The sequence below is a fragment of the Pararge aegeria genome, chromosome Z (assembly GCF_905163445.1).
Source record: "Pararge aegeria chromosome Z, ilParAegt1.1, whole genome shotgun sequence".
Classification (NCBI taxonomy): Eukaryota; Metazoa; Arthropoda; class Insecta; order Lepidoptera; family Nymphalidae; genus Pararge; species Pararge aegeria.
The window spans coordinates 8229414-8252537 of NC_053208.1; the positions used below are offsets into that span (position 1 = coordinate 8229414).

The following is a 23124-nucleotide window of genomic DNA, read 5'->3' on the forward strand; positions in this document are numbered from 1 at the left end:
GTAGAATAGACATAAAAGCAAGTTATCTTACCCTAGCATAAATATGACGGCTCCAGATATATAAGCAATAATTCCTGGCTTAGTCTGTGTTTCTAAATTTTTACAATGAGTCTCTCTGTCTTTGCCAGTCACACAAATATCGTCCTGAAAAGCTACAGTAGAGGATAAGCCACACAGAGTTTCTTCGATCAACTTTTCAAAATACTCAGGAACACATTTTATTCCAAAAGGTACTCGCTTGTAAACGAAGGTGCCTATGTGTGTAGTTATAGCGGTCATGGGTTGCGAGTCCTCCGTTAATAACACTTGCTGATAGGCGTGGGACAAGTCTAATTTAGAAAACTGTTCGCCTCCCCCAAGGGTAGCAAATATATCTTCAATTTGTGGAAGAGGATAATGAAAATCTTTTAATAGCGGATTAATAGTGACCTTAAAGTCTCCACAGATACGAATGTCTCCATTTTTTTTTATTATAGGAACAATAGGCGTACCGTAATCAGAACGGTCTACCTTATAAATGACGTCATCTCGCTGCAACCGCTCCAACTCGCGCTCGACCGGCGCGCGAAGTGCAAGGGGAAGCGGGCGCGATTTAACGAAAATTGGAGTCTTGTCAGCTAAATGCAACTGCATTCGAGTTTTAAAAGTCCCAAGCCCATCAGCGAAAACCTCGGGAAATTCTTTCCTTAATAATTCTATAGTATTATCATTTTCGCATCTTTCGGATAAATTATGGCGCTTTGTGATATCGATTTGTAAAATTCTTATCCAGGCACGGCCTAGTAAAGGAGGGCCGCTGTTTTCAACAACATACAACGGTAATTTATACAAACGATTTTTACATTGTACATTTACCATAATATATCCGAGAGGTTCAATAACACTACCTGTGTAAGATCTTAACCTTAAATTTTTATGTTGTAAACAAACGCTAGAAAAATGATTATCATAAAAATGCTTTGAAATTACAGAGATCTTACTACCAGTATCTATTTCAAATTTAACTACAGACTTTTCTACGTTTAATTTGATATAATACGGGCCGTCGTTACCCTCGCAAATTATATTATAAAAATCTAAAACACTATCATCGGAATCATTAAAAAACAACTGACCTTTTGCGTTTTTCTTAGTGTTGCCCAAATTCAGTCTTGGTCTTGTTCTTGCGTTTTTGCAAGACCAAGAACAAGACCGCGTATTTTTAGCAAGACCAAGACCAAGACTGACCGTGCAAGACTTGAGCAAGAACAAGACATAGCCTGCAAGACTCTTGCGTCTTGCAGCTAGGACTTAGCGCTATTTCACGGAGTAGTTAGGTGTAACAGTTCGGTGTATAGGTAGGTAGGTACGCTTAGGAATTCTATGAGACGCAAAAAACTATATCAAAGAATATGAAAAACTGGACCTATGCGCATTACGACTAATACCATAAACATAGCGAATAAAAAAATATCTATTAAAATCAAACTGAGTGCATGCATAGTTATGTTTTAACCATCGGCACTTTGATAATGCGGCATCAAAGGTTTTGTACTTACTTCTCAAAGAAATTTGCCGCTTTTCGGAAGTACATGGTTATGATACACGCGCCGGCGGCTTCTTTTGAAATCTAAAACAATCGTTGCCGCCGCGCCGAAATCATAACATTTGACACTATTCATGCAAAATAATTTCGAATTTTAAGAGTACCTACAGGTGTTCCAAAGAATAAATAAGTTTCAGAGTGCTTAGAATGAAAATGAATACATTATACTGATCACGCAAGTAGTATTATGATTAGGATAAAATGGTGAGGATAGGTAGTAGATGTCATAATAATTCATTCTAGTAAGTAATTATAATATTGATTACTTATATGGTTTTAAACTAATTACCTACTTAGGTACTATTATTGTACATTTAGTCATTATATTTCTTAAGTTTTTACAAGAAAAAATAGCAAAAAAGTGTTCGAATATCTCTGAGAGAGATGATGAGAGTAAGTATTTACTAGCTGTGCCCGCGACTTCGTCCACGAGGAATAGTAACTTTGGAGGTATAGTGACGTTCAGGATTTATTTATTTATTTTAAAACTTCTGTCATCAAACATACAAACGTACTCTTCAGCTTTATTCAAATAAATGATAAATCGTAAAACTCTTTTATTAAATTTCTTATAAGTTGAGGGTTCAATCTCTTTCTAGACAGATAAGTATTGTTCTTTAAAATACAGTCAAGTTATTGTAATTAATTTGTTTTTTTACATGTTTTAGCAAATGTAAGCTTATAAATCATAAATGTTTATTAAGAAACAGTTACTTCCATGGAAAACGACATATAGGTCAGTTGATTTTTCGAATTTCTTATCAAATCTTCAGTTATTTATTAATCTGCTTGATCTTTACTATGGCTATGTTAATTCAAGCTCACAATGTTCCAATTCTAATACGTTTTTCTAAGATTTAAAGTAAACTTTAATAAATAGTAATAGACTAATAGGTAATTGCAAGACTTGCAAGACTCTTGCTGCAAGACCAAGACCAAGACCAAGACTGGGAGCGCAAGACCAAGACCAAGACCAAGACCAGGTGTATTGGCGCAAGACCAAGACCAAGACTGGCTAAGTCTCGTCTTGTTCTTGCATTTGGGCAACACTAGTTTTTCTGTATAACCGCATCACTACACTTATCAACATTACCGCACACGACCTTCAGGTGGCCCCTCTGCCCACACGAATCACAGCTGTAGAACTTGTAACGGCACCGGGACGGCGGATGCCCGCTGCGCCCGCAACGCCAGCAGCCGCACCGTGAGCCCTCGAGGCTCAGCGCACCGGCCCTGGCCGCCGCATCTGCCTGCAAGCCACCCGCTCCCTCGCGCCGTTCCATGCGCCCGCGCTCTGCGCGCACTGGTGAGGATCTGATGCGATGCAGCCCTTCCGAGATGGCGCTGGAACTCGCCCCGGACGCTGCCTCCGCTGCATGTCTCTCCGCTGCCTCGAGCGCCAATGCGAGTTCTATTGCTCGCTTATAATCGATGTTCCGCTCGGCAAACAATCGTGACCTCATATCTTCACTTTGAAGGCCAGAAACAAACTGGTCTCTCAAATTTACCTCCAAAGAATCCCGAAAATTGCAATGTTTGGCGAGATGTTTTAGACTTTTCAAATAATCACTCACTATCTCCCCTTGCCTTTGCTTCCTTTGCCGGAACATATGTCTCTCTGCGATCTCCGACCTTTGTGGCTCCAAGTGGTCTTTGACAATCTTCACTAATTGTTCAAACTTCTTGTCTTCCGGTAAATCCGGGGAACACAAGTCGCACATCAATTCGTAACATGCAATGCCGACATGTGTTACCAACGTGGCCACGTGTAAATCTTCACTGATGTTATTTAACGCAATAAATTGCTTCACCCGACGACAATATGCATCCCAGTTGTGGGAACTAACGTCAAAAGGCTCGATTTTACCAAAAGGCATGATTTTAATTAAAATAACCGACTGCGCCAAAATGTAATGTACTTAATAAAACGACGGACTATCGCAGAATGGTTTATTGGTAGAACAACATAATGAAGTGCGGGCTAATTATTAAACTACCTACATAACAAGAAGAAGGTCTCCTAACAATGCCAGCTGAGATAATAAGAAGCCTATGTTACTGTCTGTCTTTTCATCAAACACTGGCAAAAAAAGGTTTAATGGTTGTTTAATTAGGATGCAAAGAAAGGACAAACGAAAAACTGACCAACACACTTCACATTTATAATATTAGTAAGGATATTTACTGTTGCTTGGAATTATTTGTTTAGCTAAAATAAAACAACTATTAGTTACGTCATTAAAATCTTTAATAAGCACTTATAATATGTATAATAATAAGTTAATAACAGCTTATAAAAAAGCTAAAGGGACAGATATTAAATTAAGTAGGTACCATGTGTTTCAGATACAATCTTATGTAATGTACTCAATCTAGGAACTAGAACAGAAAAATATATCGTTTTCAAGCACATAACATGTTAATTGAGTAATAATTTCATATTAATTTTATTAAAAAATAATTAATTCAGTTTTCTTGTCTGACAGCATGTGGGAGTTTAGAGACTTATTTATTTTAAGTACCTAAGTAAACAATATTATTCAAACTCTAATAAATAACTCTACCCTTTAATACCCTTTAATAACTTTACTCCCTTTATTATGACACGACTAAGGATTTAAATCTCAAATTATTATAATGAGTGAATGAGTGAGGTATTAAATATCCACTATGAAAAATTTAATTAAAATAGATTGATTTTAGAAAAATATTTATTACAATAGAACAATGTATCTGAAACGCATAAAGTTTACATAGACAATGGCTTTAAAATAATTATTATTCTTGTAAATTTGTAAATCTATAAAATTGAACTAAAAAGTTCTTAATTAAGTAAACAATATTAACAAATAAAAATATATCTTAAAATTAATTTTTGACACTGCTTAAATAAATATTACACAATATTATGTATTGAGACGGATATTAGCTTAACATATCCATAGCCAATACACACTGAAACCACAGGCACGGGCCTTAGGCTGTATTGTTCTTACATCAAAATATGTAATATTATATTTGGATAATTAAAATCAGATCCTCAGAATTGTATTTTATCACATATGTACATGTATGTCTTTATTCTGCACTTTTAGAATACTTATTTTGCTTTGAAAATAACAGACGATAATCAAATACTTATTGAATTTCATAGACATTGAATTAAAATAGTATTTAATTTCTATTGCCCAAGTGGTAAAAATATAAGCCTCTAAAATTCTTGTCTTACAAACACTGTAAAAAAATCTAAATTCCTAAAGGTGTTAAGCCATATTGGAAGTTAAAGGACTCTTAAGAGTCACAAAAAGTGCAAGAACATTCGAGTAAATTCAAAGATCTTGTTTGTGAGCATAATTGCATAATACTCAAATAAAGACATAAAATTACCTGGAATAATTACAGCGTAATAATGAATAAATACAGCTATCTGGCTAGCATGTTACTAGGTATTAATAAGTCTGTATACCAAACTAATTTAGAACCGGTTTTGTAGTTTTAAGTCTCTAGATGGGTGCGAAGCTAATCTGGCATAAACTGATTGCAATAGATAATCCTTAATCCCAAACTAATACAACATCCTGTTCACAGAGGCAATGAGATCAAATATTCCTGTTGCTCTCTTAAATGCAACAATTGTTTCCATATAAACAGCCATGAGTACAGCTGCATTTATTAATTATTACCTAGTGCACTTGATAGTCTTAAAAAGACAAGCTAATATCTATATAATTATTAAAAGATATTGAAAAAACAAGACAACACTTCATGTCAACATTATGGAGTGTTTTAGTCCAGTTGCTATGGCACTTAGCTGATTTGGTCATCTAAAAACAGAGATCAAACCTTAATCATATTAGTATAGCTGCTAAAAAAAAGATATTGTGTATACAATTTGTAATATAAATATAATAAAAATTTAAAAATGTCTCCATAAAATGTATCTACGTATTTATAAAATATAATGGATTAAATAGACTAGAAGATGTGATTCATTATTTCAAGTACATAGGTACAAACAAATATATTAAAGTATACACAGATCTTAAAACAATTTTTTTCTTACCTAAAGAATCTATTACATCTTCTAAGTGTGATGCTTTAAAGTTTTGAACACTGGTATAATTATTATCTAAGGGCAGTTACAGTTTTAAATATGAAGAATGGTGAGATGGTGGAATCAAATGACTGTTACTTGTGTCAGTTTTGAACATTTAAATATCTTTAATATTGAAAGAAATACTTGAAACTTATCGCCTGTAGCGTCCAAGGTAGGCATCACATTGGGGGCATGTGTGGTGAACATCCATGCAGCTATCTATGCAGCATGGGATCAAGCAACAGCCCAAAACACCCCTGTAATATAATAACATTTTTCATTTCATATATCCATATTAATACTATTAATGTCAAAGTCAAAGGTTGTCCATATTTTTAATATTTTACTAAGTGTTTTTACTAAATTTTGAGGCAGTTGCAATAATATGGATTAGTTATCTAGTGTAATAAGTACAAATTGTGAGGAGATTGACAGTTTTTTATACAATATCCCAGATAAGATGAACACCCAATGACAGTTCCTGTGAGTTTTCAAATAACAAACATTGTTACTATTTATACTTTAACAGTAAAACTGATGTTGACAAAATTTTTCATAAAGATTGTTTGCATTGTGGAGATTGAAAAGGAGGACTTGTCAGCTTTACACAAACAAAGTCTAAACAGGATTTTTAAAACGGTAAAAAAGTTTCCATGGAAATGCAAAGAATAGAAAAATATTTATATTAATTAAAATTTTATGGCAATGGGATATTATAATCCATTTAACCTGAACAACATGTTGTAACAATGATTCAGGTGCAGGTTGCTAAATGAGCGAATTTAGTAAAAAAAATTAACACAATCTCAGTAGAATAGACATAAAAGCAAGTTATCTTACCCTAGCATAAATATGACGGCTCCAGATATATAAGCAATAATTCCTGGCTTAGTCTGTGTTTCTAAATTTTTACAATGAGTCTCTCTGTCTTTGCCAGTCACACAAATATCGTCCTGAAAAGCTACAGTAGAGGATAAGCCACACAGAGTTTCTTCGATCAACTTTTCAAAATACTCAGGAACACATTTTATTCCAAAAGGTACTCGCTTGTAAACGAAGGTGCCTATGTGTGTAGTTATAGCGGTCATGGGTTGCGAGTCCTCCGTTAATAACACTTGCTGATAGGCGTGGGACAAGTCTAATTTAGAAAACTGTTCGCCTCCCCCAAGGGTAGCAAATATATCTTCAATTTGTGGAAGAGGATAATGAAAATCTTTTAATAGCGGATTAATAGTGACCTTAAAGTCTCCACAGATACGAATGTCTCCATTTTTTTTTATTATAGGAACAATAGGCGTACCGTAATCAGAACGGTCTACCTTATAAATGACGTCATCTCGCTGCAACCGCTCCAACTCGCGCTCGACCGGCGCGCGAAGTGCAAGGGGAAGCGGGCGCGATTTAACGAAAATTGGAGTCTTGTCAGCTAAATGCAACTGCATTCGAGTTTTAAAAGTCCCAAGCCCATCAGCGAAAACCTCGGGAAATTCTTTCCTTAATAATTCTATAGTATTATCATTTTCGCATCTTTCGGATAAATTATGGCGCTTTGTGATATCGATTTGTAAAATTCTTATCCAGGCACGGCCTAGTAAAGGAGGGCCGCTGTTTTCAACAACATACAACGGTAATTTATACAAACGATTTTTACATTGTACATTTACCATAATATATCCGAGAGGTTCAATAACACTACCTGTGTAAGATCTTAACCTTAAATTTTTATGTTGTAAACAAACGCTAGAAAAATGATTATCATAAAAATGCTTTGAAATTACAGAGATCTTACTACCAGTATCTATTTCAAATTTAACTACAGACTTTTCTACGTTTAATTTGATATAATACGGGCCGTCGTTACCCTCGCAAATTATATTATAAAAATCTAAAACACTATCATCGGAATCATTAAAAAACAACTGACCTTTTGCGTTTTTCTTAGTGTTGCCCAAATTCAGTCTTGGTCTTGCAGTCTTGGTCTTGTTCTTGCGTTTTTGCAAGACCAAGAACAAGACCGCGTATTTTTAGCAAGACCAAGACCAAGACTGACCGTGCAAGACTTGAGCAAGAACAAGACATAGCCTGCAAGACTCTTGCGTCTTGCAGCTAGGACTTAGCGCTATTTCACGGAGTAGTTAGGTGTAACAGTTCGGTGTATAGGTAGGTAGGTACGCTTAGGAATTCTATGAGACGCAAAAAACTATATCAAAGAATATGAAAAACTGGACCTATGCGCATTACGACTAATACCATAAACATAGCGAATAAAAAAATATCTATTAAAATCAAACTGAGTGCATGCATAGTTATGTTTTAACCATCGGCACTTTGATAATGCGGCATCAAAGGTTTTGTACTTACTTCTCAAAGAAATTTGCCGCTTTTCGGAAGTACATGGTTATGATACACGCGCCGGCGGCTTCTTTTGAAATCTAAAACAATCGTTGCCGCCGCGCCGAAATCATAACATTTGACACTATTCATGCAAAATAATTTCGAATTTTAAGAGTACCTACAGGTGTTCCAAAGAATAAATAAGTTTCAGAGTGCTTAGAATGAAAATGAATACATTATACTGATCACGCAAGTAGTATTATGATTAGGATAAAATGGTGAGGATAGGTAGTAGATGTCATAATAATTCATTCTAGTAAGTAATTATAATATTGATTACTTATATGGTTTTAAACTAATTACCTACTTAGGTACTATTATTGTACATTTAGTCATTATATTTCTTAAGTTTTTACAAGAAAAAATAGCAAAAAAGTGTTCGAATATCTCTGAGAGAGATGATGAGAGTAAGTATTTACTAGCTGTGCCCGCGACTTCGTCCACGAGGAATAGTAACTTTGGAGGTATAGTGACGTTCAGGATTTATTTATTTATTTTAAAACTTCTGTCATCAAACATACAAACGTACTCTTCAGCTTTATTCAAATAAATGATAAATCGTAAAACTCTTTTATTAAATTTCTTATAAGTTGAGGGTTCAATCTCTTTCTAGACAGATAAGTATTGTTCTTTAAAATACAGTCAAGTTATTGTAATTAATTTGTTTTTTTACATGTTTTAGCAAATGTAAGCTTATAAATCATAAATGTTTATTAAGAAACAGTTACTTCCATGGAAAACGACATATAGGTCAGTTGATTTTTCGAATTTCTTATCAAATCTTCAGTTATTTATTAATCTGCTTGATCTTTACTATGGCTATGTTAATTCAAGCTCACAATGTTCCAATTCTAATACGTTTTTCTAAGATTTAAAGTAAACTTTAATAAATAGTAATAGACTAATAGGTAATTGCAAGACTTGCAAGACTCTTGCTGCAAGACCAAGACCAAGACCAAGACTGGGAGCGCAAGACCAAGACCAAGACCAAGACCAGGTGTATTGGCGCAAGACCAAGACCAAGACTGGCTAAGTCTCGTCTTGTTCTTGCATTTGGGCAACACTAGTTTTTCTGTATAACCGCATCACTACACTTATCAACATTACCGCACACGACCTTCAGGTGGCCCCTCTGCCCACACGAATCACAGCTGTAGAACTTGTAACGGCACCGGGACGGCGGATGCCCGCTGCGCCCGCAACGCCAGCAGCCGCACCGTGAGCCCTCGAGGCTCAGCGCACCGGCCCTGGCCGCCGCATCTGCCTGCAAGCCACCCGCTCCCTCGCGCCGTTCCATGCGCCCGCGCTCTGCGCGCACTGGTGAGGATCTGATGCGATGCAGCCCTTCCGAGATGGCGCTGGAACTCGCCCCGGACGCTGCCTCCGCTGCATGTCTCTCCGCTGCCTCGAGCGCCAATGCGAGTTCTATTGCTCGCTTATAATCGATGTTCCGCTCGGCAAACAATCGTGACCTCATATCTTCACTTTGAAGGCCAGAAACAAACTGGTCTCTCAAATTTACCTCCAAAGAATCCCGAAAATTGCAATGTTTGGCGAGATGTTTTAGACTTTTCAAATAATCACTCACTATCTCCCCTTGCCTTTGCTTCCTTTGCCGGAACATATGTCTCTCTGCGATCTCCGACCTTTGTGGCTCCAAGTGGTCTTTGACAATCTTCACTAATTGTTCAAACTTCTTGTCTTCCGGTAAATCCGGGGAACACAAGTCGCACATCAATTCGTAACATGCAATGCCGACATGTGTTACCAACGTGGCCACGTGTAAATCTTCACTGATGTTATTTAACGCAATAAATTGCTTCACCCGACGACAATATGCATCCCAGTTGTGGGAACTAACGTCAAAAGGCTCGATTTTACCAAAAGGCATGATTTTAATTAAAATAACCGACTGCGCCAAAATGTAATGTACTTAATAAAACGACGGACTATCGCAGAATGGTTTATTGGTAGAACAACATAATGAAGTGCGGGCTAATTATTAAACTACCTACATAACAAGAAGAAGGTCTCCTAACAATGCCAGCTGAGATAATAAGAAGCCTATGTTACTGTCTGTCTTTTCATCAAACACTGGCAAAAAAAGGTTTAATGGTTGTTTAATTAGGATGCAAAGAAAGGACAAACGAAAAACTGACCAACACACTTCACATTTATAATATTAGTAAGGATATTTACTGTTGCTTGGAATTATTTGTTTAGCTAAAATAAAACAACTATTAGTTACGTCATTAAAATCTTTAATAAGCACTTATAATATGTATAATAATAAGTTAATAACAGCTTATAAAAAAGCTAAAGGGACAGATATTAAATTAAGTAGGTACCATGTGTTTCAGATACAATCTTATGTAATGTACTCAATCTAGGAACTAGAACAGAAAAATATATCGTTTTCAAGCACATAACATGTTAATTGAGTAATAATTTCATATTAATTTTATTAAAAAATAATTAATTCAGTTTTCTTGTCTGACAGCATGTGGGAGTTTAGAGACTTATTTATTTTAAGTACCTAAGTAAACAATATTATTCAAACTCTAATAAATAACTCTACCCTTTAATACCCTTTAATAACTTTACTCCCTTTATTATGACACGACTAAGGATTTAAATCTCAAATTATTATAATGAGTGAATGAGTGAGGTATTAAATATCCACTATGAAAAATTTAATTAAAATAGATTGATTTTAGAAAAATATTTATTACAATAGAACAATGTATCTGAAACGCATAAAGTTTACATAGACAATGGCTTTAAAATAATTATTATTCTTGTAAATTTGTAAATCTATAAAATTGAACTAAAAAGTTCTTAATTAAGTAAACAATATTAACAAATAAAAATATATCTTAAAATTAATATTTGACACTGCTTAAATAAATATTACACAATATTATGTATTGAGACGGATATTAGCTTAACATATCCATAGCCAATACACACTGAAACCACAGGCACGGGCCTTAGGCTGTATTGTTCTTACATCAAAATATGTAATATTATATTTGGATAATTAAAATCAGATCCTCAGAATTGTATTTTATCACATATGTACATGTATGTCTTTATTCTGCACTTTTAGAATACTTATTTTGCTTTGAAAATAACAGACGATAATCAAATACTTATTGAATTTCATAGACATTGAATTAAAATAGTATTTAATTTCTATTGCCCAAGTGGTAAAAATATAAGCCTCTAAAATTCTTGTCTTACAAACACTGTAAAAAAATCTAAATTCCTAAAGGTGTTAAGCCATATTGGAAGTTAAAGGACTCTTAAGAGTCACAAAAAGTGCAAGAACATTCGAGTAAATTCAAAGATCTTGTTTGTGAGCATAATTGCATAATACTCAAATAAAGACATAAAATTACCTGGAATAATTACAGCGTAATAATGAATAAATACAGCTATCTGGCTAGCATGTTACTAGGTATTAATAAGTCTGTATACCAAACTAATTTAGAACCGGTTTTGTAGTTTTAAGTCTCTAGATGGGTGCGAAGCTAATCTGGCATAAACTGATTGCAATAGATAATCCTTAATCCCAAACTAATACAACATCCTGTTCACAGAGGCAATGAGATCAAATATTCCTGTTGCTCTCTTAAATGCAACAATTGTTTCCATATAAACAGCCATGAGTACAGCTGCATTTATTAATTATTACCTAGTGCACTTGATAGTCTTAAAAAGACAAGCTAATATCTATATAATTATTAAAAGATATTGAAAAAACAAGACAACACTTCATGTCAACATTATGGAGTGTTTTAGTCCAGTTGCTATGGCACTTAGCTGATTTGGTCATCTAAAAACAGAGATCAAACCTTAATCATATTAGTATAGCTGCTAAAAAAAAGATATTGTGTATACAATTTGTAATATAAATATAATAAAAATTTAAAAATGTCTCCATAAAATGTATCTACGTATTTATAAAATATAATGGATTAAATAGACTAGAAGATGTGATTCATTATTTCAAGTACATAGGTACAAACAAATATATTAAAGTATACACAGATCTTAAAACAATTTTTTTCTTACCTAAAGAATCTATTACATCTTCTAAGTGTGATGCTTTAAAGTTTTGAACACTGGTATAATTATTATCTAAGGGCAGTTACAGTTTTAAATATGAAGAATGGTGAGATGGTGGAATCAAATGACTGTTACTTGTGTCAGTTTTGAACATTTAAATATCTTTAATATTGAAAGAAATACTTGAAACTTATCGCCTGTAGCGTCCAAGGTAGGCATCACATTGGGGGCATGTGTGGTGAACATCCATGCAGCTATCTATGCAGCATGGGATCAAGCAACAGCCCAAAACACCCCTGTAATATAATAACATTTTTCATTTCATATATCCATATTAATACTATTAATGTCAAAGTCAAAGGTTGTCCATATTTTTAATATTTTACTAAGTGTTTTTACTAAATTTTGAGGCAGTTGCAATAATATGGATTAGTTATCTAGTGTAATAAGTATAAATTGTGAGGAGATTGACAGTTTTTTATACAATATCCCAGATAAGATGAACACCCAATGACAGTTCCTGTGAGTTTTCAAATAACAAACATTGTTACTATTTATACTTTAACAGTAAAACTGATGTTGACAAAATTTTTCATAAAGATTGTTTGCATTGTGGAGATTGAAAAGGAGGACTTGTCAGCTTGACACAAACAAAGTCTAAACAGGATTTTTAAAACGGTAAAAAAGTTTCCATGGAAATGCAAAGAATAGAAAAATATTTATATTAATTAAAATTTTATGGCAATGGGATATTATAATCCATTTAACCTGAACAACATGTTGTAACAATGATTCAGGTGCAGGTTGCTAAATGAGCGAATTTAGTAAAAAAAATTAACACAATCTCAGTAGAATAGACATAAAAGCAAGTTATCTTACCCTAGCATAAATATGACGGCTCCAGATATATAAGCAATAATTCCTGGCTTAGTCTGTGTTTCTGAGTTTATTTCAGAATGGCAGCTTGGACATATCATGTGAGTTGGTTGGGGTCCCACTGGTACTACTGTTGTCACTATTGTAGGACCTGATGCTGTTATTTAAAAATACCATGTCAAACATTAATACCATTGTACAGTAGAATATATTAGTGTTTTAGTTCATTACTAAATATGGTGATTTAATAATAGTGCTGACAGTTTTCACATGATCATTACTATTTTATTATTCCTTATTCCACTACACCAGCAGGTGAGATTTAGTCAAAGGCTAGCTTAGCCCTTGACTAAATCTCACCTGTTGCTAAGTGATGATGCAGTCTAAGATAGTTATGGGCTTACCCCTAATAGTATTCTACACAACAGTGTACCCAAACGCTAAATTGCTTAGCTAGACCAGCTAAAGAAGTCAAAAATTTTAAATTTCCCTGCACAGATTTTTTATATCACATTAGTTACAATAACTAGAATTGATGGTTCAGCATACCGTCTTATTCACAGGGGTGGAAAATAAAAAATACCTAACTTATAATCCATAGTTAAACGAGCTAACGTCTAGACCAAACATCCAGTTCACTAAAATAGACATAATTAGTATAGTAATGAGAATTGAAAAAGAGATGTCCATATTTGTAGGAAGGCAAAGACTGAAATGTAGACAAAGAATGAGTGGGAATTTAGGTAGCCCAAAACACATAACAGTTGACTAAAGAAATTATAAATATCTATATGAGGCTGATGTAGCAAGATTTGTTGAAATTTATTCAGAATAAATATCATAATCATAAATATTAATTTTACATTACAAAAAAAAATTAACCATTAATAATAACTTCACCTTCACTTCAATCGAAAATGGAAACTGTTACAAGGCCACAATATTAAATTAGTCATAACTGTGCATATTTTCTTGGTAAGAAATTACTGTATTCACTAAATAGTATATCATACTTACAAGGATGGTATTGTGGAGTATATGGGCTAGAAGGTCCCACTCCCCCGACAGCCTGGGAATAACTAGGCGGGGCCGATGGAGGGGGTTGCGTTATGTGCCTGCTATTAAAACCATATGGAGGAGGATAGCTGCTTTTCTCCATGTTCACAGGCCACCTTTAATGAAAACAAAAATAAAACCTTCACTCACAGGCTAGGGCGGGTAGTGTAGACCTTGTGATGCAATGAAATTGCGTAGCTATTTTTAGGCATGATCAATCAATATCAAGCAGAGATGAGATGAAATGCTCATTTGCGGTTTTTAAAGGTTTTTATACTATGCGTAACGTGTGTTAATTGATATGAACAAGATAATCTATATAGAAAAAACCGTACCAAGCTGAGTTATTGAGAACAAATTGTTTGTATTGAAAACAATATAATTTGTTAGATCGTCAGTGAGAATTTGAGAAGCGTTTACTGACAGTTGACACTGACTGCTACAACTTTTGTCATTTTGTTAACTGCTTTTTTTCTGTTCTCGCAACTATTCATTGCTCTCAGCTCGCAACACTGAAGTATATACAATAATAAATATACAATAAATATACTACGACAATACACACATCGCCACCTAGCCCCAAAGTAAGCGTAGCTTGTGTTATGGGTACTCAGATGACTGATGAATATTTTTAGGAATTATATATAAATAAATACTTAGAAAATACATATAAACACCCAGACACTGAAAAACACTTATGCTCATCACACAAACATTTTCCAGTTGTGGGAATCGAACCCACGGCCTTGGACTCAGAAAGTAGGGTCGCTGCCCACTGCGCCAGTCGGCCGTCAAAGTGTCAAAGTAGCTCTCTAGTGTTTATGCCCAGTTTATGCTACTCTTAATTTTGTTAACTGCCAGGAATTCGTAATTCGTATTCGTCGTATACGTGTATTTCAAAGGCAATATTAAAAATAACAATTGTGTTGAATTGCTGAACTAGAATACGTAGCGAGAAATATTTATTGTGACCTAACAATATTTTCCATCTGCTGATAGGGACGATATTATATATTTGATTTAAAGATACATGAGAATGGCACTGATATTTCACATCTATGACAATATTTATTGAAACCTAATTGAAACAATGTTTTTATTGGCTATCAAAAGGTGTAACAACGTATATTAAACAACTGAAAGTGGTGCTTCGCTTAATAAAATATATACCTGCTTTACAATCGACCTTAAAATTACGTAAATATAATTAGTGGCCAAAGGTGAACATGCAGAGGCGAAACCACTTGCCCAGCAAGTAAGTATTTTCGCTTCTGGGGGATTAAGGCCAACCACGAAAAGAGCGCAGCGATGCTCTTCACGCAAACAAAAAACTGGTTTCTGAGTTAATCCAGCAGAGACCTCCTTTCAACGAGACAAGGGGCCAAATTTTTGACGTGTCCGGGGGCGTTCGGTCGCTAAACATTGTCCAAAAGCTCACCCGAGTACCTACGATACGTCGACGCAAACCAAGATCTGAGTCCTCGCAGGAGGCTCACTTGGGTCGCGCAATATAGGTTCAAAGTGGAATTTTTAAAAATTCATAAAAAAAAATACAACTTATTTCCGTTGGGGGAACAAAGTTTCCAGACCAGTGAGCTGCTCCCCACCGCTTCCCCCCATCACATCCCCTTTACGCAAGTACCGAAAATATATATTATGTTAACCCTGGAGTTCTTCTCATGGTGAACTTTTACGGTTGCCCCAACATGGAGATATTTGCAATCCTTAAACAGCTTATCAGCTCTCTCCTTCCGATAAATGAATGAAATAAGAAAAAGAAAATTCAATACATGACATTAAGCATGAGCCAAAAGGTTACAACAAGTCTTTAGTTCGTTCGATCATTTGTCATCACCATTATAAATAGGTAGGTACTCATTTATTATAGATTGTATTTATTATACTATTGAAAGCTTATCTAAGCACCAGGTGCCTTCAAAAATCCTGTCCTTCCTTCGTCTTACAGCTACGAGCTTACGAATCACATAATTATTTAGATATTAAATACTATAATCGCTCTTAGTCATCAATCTGCCATTCTGCCCTACGTGCTATTTTCTTGGAAACCGCAAACGCCATGAATGCTGCTCACAACATGCTCTAGTAAACGACTAATTTAAAGTAATAAAGATTGTTCAATTGTAAAACGATGTTGGAAAAGAGCAACTGATGAGTTTCTTGCCAGCTTCTTCTCAGTAGAATCTGCCTTCAGAACCGGTGGTAGAGTCACTATAAATAGACATACATGACATGTTTCAAAAGTGCTTATATTACAGCCTTAAGGCCTACTTGAAAGATTTTTTTTTTTTTTGAATAATGCTAGTTCGTAGTTACTTTTACCAAATTAAAGCGAAGGCCGCATTCATCTACGTTTATAAATAATTGAAGTCTAAATTCCAAGTTAGGTGTAAAAACTATCTTGTCGTACTATTTAAGTGGCTAGTTATTTTCTACCACAGTAACATATAAGTTAAATCCACGTTCTACTCTATTTTGCCAGGCTTTAGATACCACAGAGTACTTCTCGTAGAGTTCTACCAACTCTGGGCAACTAGGTCTTGAGTCTTGAGTCTTGACAATCAAGTCAAGACGTCGTCTCTATTCACAATTATTGTAGTTTGTGAATTGTACATACAGGAAATAAAATAAATAGTAGTTTGCACTTTACTCTAATTTTAAGCTAACTATAAGGTATTTAAACTTAAAACTCAGATATTTTGGTAAATAAAACTATCTTATTAATTTACTAGCAAGCATCTAAGTTTCCGTGAATATTATTGGTGATGATTCATGTTGGTTTTGTTTTCCTCCTTAGAAGCGAATAAAATGTCTTCACCACGCCCGAAATCACCCCGGACTCCTGTATTGCCTAAAAAAGAGGATAAAGAAGAATCATTCTGGGACAAAATTGGGACAATCGGTCGTAAAAAGCGTATCAAGGAAGGTAATTTTGCGTAGGATGACATAGTTCTTGCTATGATTGCCTCATAGTACACAGGTGTGACAATTTTAGCCTATTTATGTTCACTGATGTTTGTTTTGCGCAGTCCAGGAAGTGCAAGCTGAAGGCAAATATGCGATAGACTCACCAGGGAGCCCCACTGCGCCAGAAATTCCACCTGAGGACTATAGTCTGCGTAAGTTATTGTTAGGTTGAAGTTAAAGTTAGGGTTCTTTTGGGTAGTGAATGCAACAATTTATGTAAATATTTACTGATGCAGTATAATGTGATGTAGTGGCAAATATTTGAAAAATAGTTCTTTTGGCTTGTGAATGCAACAATTTATGTAAATATTTACTGACGCAGTATAATGTGATGTAGTGGCAAATATTTGAAAAATAGTTCTTTTGGCTTGTGAATGCAACAATTTATGTAAATATTTACTGACGCAGTATAATGTGATGTAGTGGCAAATATTTGAAAAATAGTTGACTGCAGTATATAATTATACATATAAATAGGCATTACATTTAAATACACAAAAGAACCCCTTCTTTCAAATGCAAGGTAACAAAAACTAGCCAAAACAAATATTCTTATCAGCTAATATTTATTGTTAATTTAATTTCATAGTTGATAATGAAGAAAGAGCAATAATAGAACAAAGGTCATTAGATGACCCCAGAGTGAAGGAGCTCATTCAAGTTTTGATTGACTGGATAAATGATGAGCTTGCTGCCCAGAGAATCATTGTAAAGGATATTAGTGAGGACCTGTACGATGGGCAGGTACTTCAGAAGCTTCTGGAAAAGCTCACAGAAACCAAACTTGATGTGCCCGAGGTGACACAGTCAGAAGAGGGCCAGCGGCAAAAGTTGGCTGTTGTTCTCAGAGCTGTTAATAGGGTAAGATTCCTAAACATTAAGTGACAACAGGCAGGAATATAGCTCACAAGAAGATAGAAATTGGTGTCCTTATTACTACAGTGACAACTCAGCTCTGGAAACTAGGTAAGTAGTGGTAGATCCCACTAGATGGCCGTACAATATCAGATGCTGGAATGCTGGGTGGGAATTTATTCACAAGTCAACCGTGATCCAGGCTAGCATTTAAAACTAGAGCTGAGTTTTCTACTGATGTTATTTTTTTTTTTGTTTAACTTTATGCATCAGTGTGATCCTTTATTACTTTTCTATTTGCTTACTTTAATATAACTACTTAACTATTGGAATTTAGTGGAATTTAATTAATATTATTTAAAAACACAAATAGTTCATGCGTAGTGTAACTTGAAAAATGCAACTTTCATCATATTAACATTTGTTTCCCTGGTTCGTCATGCATAGAGAAATTTAAGCTATAAAACTTTCGATTTCTATCTTTTTTTTTAAATTTGGGCAAAGGAACTGATCTTTTCGTTGGACATGCAACCACTAGACCCACAAGGCAGTTAATCTACTTACTATTTTGTGCAGGTGCTGTATGGGACATCAAAGCCAGTACAAAAATGGAGTGTAGATTCTGTGCATTCCAAAAATGTTGTGTCCATCCTTCACCTACTGGTATCTCTTGCTCGTCACTTCAGGGCACCCATCCGTCTTCCTGAGAATGTCAGTGTTAATGTTGTGGTGGTAAAGAAAGATGCACCCAATCAGCTGTCCCATAGGTATGTATATTATTTAAATGGATGAATTTGTCTTGTCATTCTTCGGATGGACTTGTATGTGATCCATCTGAAAATGTTGGTGTATTTAAAGATTGGTTGTAAAACATGTTTTAGTTTCTGTTTTAATTGTTGATTGACCAAGCAGATATGTTACCTGATGGTTAGTACCAAACCATCGCCTATAACCGAAGCAACACTTTGCAGGGCATGCAAGGATCATGTACCACAAAGTTTCGCTCAGCGTCCATAAACCTAAGGTTTTAAGCCTCATGTCCTGTTATTAATCCGGCAAACATGCCCTTCACACCTGAACACAGCATTACAACAATTCTGCTTTGTGGTGTTAGTATTTCCCAGGACCTGCTCTCTCACAAAAACTGTTCTACTTAAAAAATTATTGCACTTAACCTCATATTAATGTATCAATTGTAATTATTTTTTACAGAACCTACATCGAGGATATAACAACTACTTACGACGACCTTGGTATGAAATGCGAAAGGGACGCGTTCGACGCACTGTTTGATCATGCTCCAGATAAACTACAAGTTGTGAAAAAGGTACATTTAATTTCTTATAGCTGTGATATATGAAAGTTACTTTCTTTCTACACTGGCCATAACCGGCCGGACAGCCGGTTGGCGCAGTGGGCAGCCACCTTGGTTTCTGCGTTTGACACAGTGGGTTCGATTCTCACAACGGGAAAAATGTTTGTGTGATGAACATGAATGTTTTTCAGTGTCCGGGTGTTTGTCTGTATATTATGAGTATTTAAAAAGAACTGTTTCGTTTAGGTGTAGTCCTTCATATTTTTAACGTTTATATTAAATGTACGATTGGAATGATTTAAAAGGTATTTAACTGCTATATAAAACCTTCGATGTTGAAACTATTTATTCGAATAACAATTAATACTGCGACACTAATGTAACCGCTTTTTTTTCTTCGCGATCTAATAACATTTTTTGACGGCCGACTGGCGCAGTGGGCAGTGACCCTGCTTTCTGTGTCCAAGGCCGTGGGTTCGATTCCGAAAGAATGTTTATGTGTTATACATGAAGGACAGTGTGTGGATGTTTATCTATGTATCATAAGTATTTATGTGTATTATATCATAAAAATAATCATCAGCTATCTTTCTACCCATAACACAAGCCACCATAAATCGTAGTATATTTATTATATTATAGAAAAAAATAGTTGGAAAATCCAAAAGTGCACGCCTCATAATTTCTTTCATTACAATAAAATTAAGATTATTTGTGAATAATAATTAAACTACATCTAATTATAGCGTGATAAGTAAAAGGCTTCTATTCCTCAAAATACTGAAGCCTATAAAAAAAAAACCAACTTGATAAGTGAAGTATTTTGCTCGTTATCGTGACCACAAGATACGGGATTCGCACATACAGACACTGACGTCCAAGACAAAACTTTTTTAAACAATTTTTTTACTAGTTTAAATAATAAAAAGAGATTTAAAAAGTCTCCCAATCTCACGTGAGATTTTTAAAAATGTGGGTTTCTTATGTAAATGCGTTGGATTGTTAATATGCTGCGTGCTTTTACGTACGACTAGTAAAGACTAGTAATCAATATTGCAGAGAGTTTAATTTTAAGTGTCATAAAAATTTAACAAAAAAATTGGGTTTTTATGTTTAAGTTTTTTTTTTTTATTTTTTATTTTTATTTTTACTTTTTGTTTAATTTAATTCCAAGTTGTGTACACATACATTGGGTTTTAGCTTTGAAGAAAACTTATTATTACTTACATTTAGATCTACCTTTAGTTATTACCTGTTTTGTGTACCTAATAACAATAAATAAGTAGACAATAAATATAAAAATAAAATCCTTATTAATTGCAGTCATTGATCACATTCGTGAACAAACACCTGACTAAGGTGAACCTTGAGGTGATGGATCTCGACACCCAGTTTCATGACGGTGTGTACCTTTGCCTCTTGATGGGACTTCTTGAGGGTTTCTTCGTGCCACTCTACGACTTCCACCTGACGCCGCAGGACTTTGATCAGAAAGTGCACAATGTGTCATTCGCCTTTGAGCTGATGCAAGATGTTGGACTTGCTAAGCCTAAAGCAAGACCTGAAGGTAAATGAATATCAATGATTGTAGTGTTGTGTTGATGTTACAAGCGGTGATAGCTTAACAGTTAGGGTTAGTATATAAAAGCATATATTCGACGGCTATTTTATATATTATATTTAAAATTGTAGTTACTTATTTATTTATTTGTCTTCAGTTACAAATATATTGTTTTATATATTAAATGTATATCTGTAAGTAATGAAATATTTATTTAATGGGTATATGTATATATGCACCACCTAACTATTTTCTGTACCTGTTTTTTATCTTCGCCATTGGTTGCCTGGAAGATATTGCTATAAAGCGATATGACCGCCAAATTGTATACGTTGTTTTGTTATACTTTTCTTTTTTGTCTATGTACTTTTTGTGGTGTGCAATAAAATTATATATTCATTCATTCATTCATAATTCTGGACCTACCAATGCTTTAGTTTAAACAATGTAATGTACCAACACATTAATAACAGCAAAGTTACTTAAAAAATTCATCAATTGTAAAAATTCAATTTCATTTATTTCAAGTAGGCCTACTTTATAAGCACTTTTGAAACGTCAAGTATGTATGTTTGTAGTGACTCATACTGAGTCAACTGAATTTTCTTTCTCACGCTGCGACCGTGGCTAGTTACCATCCTCCCGACATAGACGTGCCCCAAAGCGATTTAGCGTTCCGGTACGATGTCGCGTAGAAGCCGACGATGGGTTCAATATAACTACCATACTCCCTAACAGGTTAGCCCGCTACCATCTTATACTGCATCATCACTTACCACGAGGTGATATTACAGTCAAAGGCTAACTTAACGTAGAGTAAAAAAATTATATAATACTAGCGGACCCCAGCGCCATCTGTCGGGCTGATTTGTGAATCTAAACCATCCAGGGTGCCACCCAAACGCTTACCAAAAAATTCATTCAAATCGGTCCAGCCGTTTAGTAGGAGTTCAGTGACATACACACACACACAAGAAACATATTTATTATATAAAGATTAGTAAGGATCACAGATAATTTTTTTTAAACTTGCACTAATATTGTTTCAGATATCGTGAATCTCGACTTGAAGTCAACTCTCAGAGTGCTGTACAATCTCTTCACAAAATATAAAAATATGGCCTAAGTCATCCACTTGTCATTATACATAATACGTCATTGCTTTTAATTAATTTTACATCACAAATGCACGTTACTTAGTTTACATTTAACGCACAATAACTTAATTTAATATTACATTTAATTAAACGCGTTAAAAATACACTCGATAACAAATACAAAAATTGGCTTTCCAGATATTAAAGTAGATCGTATAAAACAATTGCAAAAATCAAGTCATTTTATCAGAGACATTTATCTCAAACCGAAAGCATTGGGTGTCTACTTTTTGTTTTCTTTGTTCATGAGTGTATTATACAAACAAATATCTACAAGTTTGAATTCATCACAAATTCTAAGTCTTGTGAACTTAATATTTATTTGATGTTAACGTTAAAAACGACGACGTATTTTTAAGTTTTATTTGTTTTTATGTCTTTTATTATTAAATACAAATTAATTATAAAAAAATTATTATAACAATAATTTATAAAGTATGTAGGTATTTTATTATATTCCTTTAGTAAAGTATTTCACGAATATTAATATGTAGAATATATTACTAATTATTCTTAAAATATATATAAAACGGTGTATAGGTTTAGGCTTTCAGCCGTATATACGCCAAAGAGATACGTTCTGAATTTCATACCTTAAGTTTTATTTATCTAAATAATCATAAAACTCAATCTTGTATTTGTTCATCTGGACTCTTTTTTTAAAAAAAACATTTCACGTTGGAAGGAAGTAGATAATGGATTTGAAATTTTATTGCGTTTACAAAGTGTCATGAACGTTTCTATTGTAAAATTTATTATTATGTCCGTTTTATTACTTTTCTATATAGAGAGGTATTGAAATAATGAACTAAAAAGAATCATTTTAATATTTACCAAAAAATTCTCCGAACAGTCCGCTATAAACCTTTATCTATAAACATCAATATGTCTCATGGCCTATAACTGTTGTAATGTGTTCATTCGGGGGGCCTTTTTCTCTATTACATTGTAATTGTTACAAATACTCGTCTGTCATTGAATATTACATAAATGAATTTGGTGTCAAAATGTACGTTACAAATGGCTTAACGAATTTTGATTTTCGAATAATCTCAGTTAGAATTTCAATGCCATAGAGAATCAGAGCTCTTGTGGTTGCCAAAAGTTTGAGCGGCAGTCCGATCAATTGGCAAAATAGGATATATTTTCCATTTTCATATATACAGCAATACA

At 34.3% G+C, this 23124-nt stretch overlaps 2 protein-coding genes across 3 annotated transcripts; one reads left to right on the forward strand and one right to left on the reverse strand.

Moving 5' to 3' along the window:
- Positions 1-10953: 10953 nt before the first annotated feature.
- On the reverse strand, positions 10954-14568 carry LOC120636193 (LITAF domain-containing protein-like). The gene is made up of 4 exons (XM_039907546.1): positions 14414-14568; positions 14040-14194; positions 13026-13179; positions 10954-12442 (listed from the first exon to the last, which is right to left on the reverse strand). Exons 2-4 carry the CDS (start codon positions 14179-14181, stop codon positions 12337-12339), a joined length of 402 nt encoding a protein of 133 aa, XP_039763480.1. The 5' UTR covers positions 14182-14194; positions 14414-14568; the 3' UTR covers positions 10954-12336.
- A 2089-nt stretch (positions 14569-16657) lies between these two features.
- On the forward strand, positions 16658-22330 carry LOC120636268 (beta-parvin). Of its 2 annotated transcripts, none has more exons than XM_039907677.1 (8): positions 16658-16798; positions 16894-17022; positions 17126-17215; positions 17653-17924; positions 18495-18685; positions 19131-19245; positions 20557-20800; positions 21844-22330. In XM_039907677.1, the coding sequence occupies exons 2-8, from the start codon at positions 16905-16907 to the stop codon at positions 21918-21920; spliced, it is 1107 nt and encodes a 368-aa protein (XP_039763611.1). In that variant the 5' UTR covers positions 16658-16798; positions 16894-16904; the 3' UTR covers positions 21921-22330. The 2 variants fall into 2 exon arrangements, with proteins under 2 accessions (XP_039763611.1, XP_039763610.1); XM_039907676.1 differs by having other exon boundaries at positions 16658-16769.
- The last annotated feature ends 794 nt before the right edge of the window (positions 22331-23124 follow it).

Coding starts and splice junctions, on each gene's coding strand:
- LOC120636193 (XM_039907546.1), bottom strand. CDS start 14,181: ATGGAGAAAAGCAGCTATCCTCCTCCATATGGTTTTAATAGCAGGCAC. Junction 13,180..14,039: donor TACTCCACAATACCATCCTT/GTAAGTATGATA, acceptor TTTAAATAACAG/CATCAGGTCCTACAATAGTG. Junction 12,443..13,025: donor GCCGTCATATTTATGCTAGG/GTAAGATAACTT, acceptor ATTATATTACAG/GGGTGTTTTGGGCTGTTGCT.
- LOC120636268 (XM_039907677.1), top strand. CDS start 16,905: ATGTCTTCACCACGCCCGAAATCACCCCGGACTCCTGTATTGCCTAAA. Junction 17,023..17,125: donor TAAAAAGCGTATCAAGGAAG/GTAATTTTGCGT, acceptor TGTTTTGCGCAG/TCCAGGAAGTGCAAGCTGAA. Junction 20,801..21,843: donor GCCTAAAGCAAGACCTGAAG/GTAAATGAATAT, acceptor ATATTGTTTCAG/ATATCGTGAATCTCGACTTG.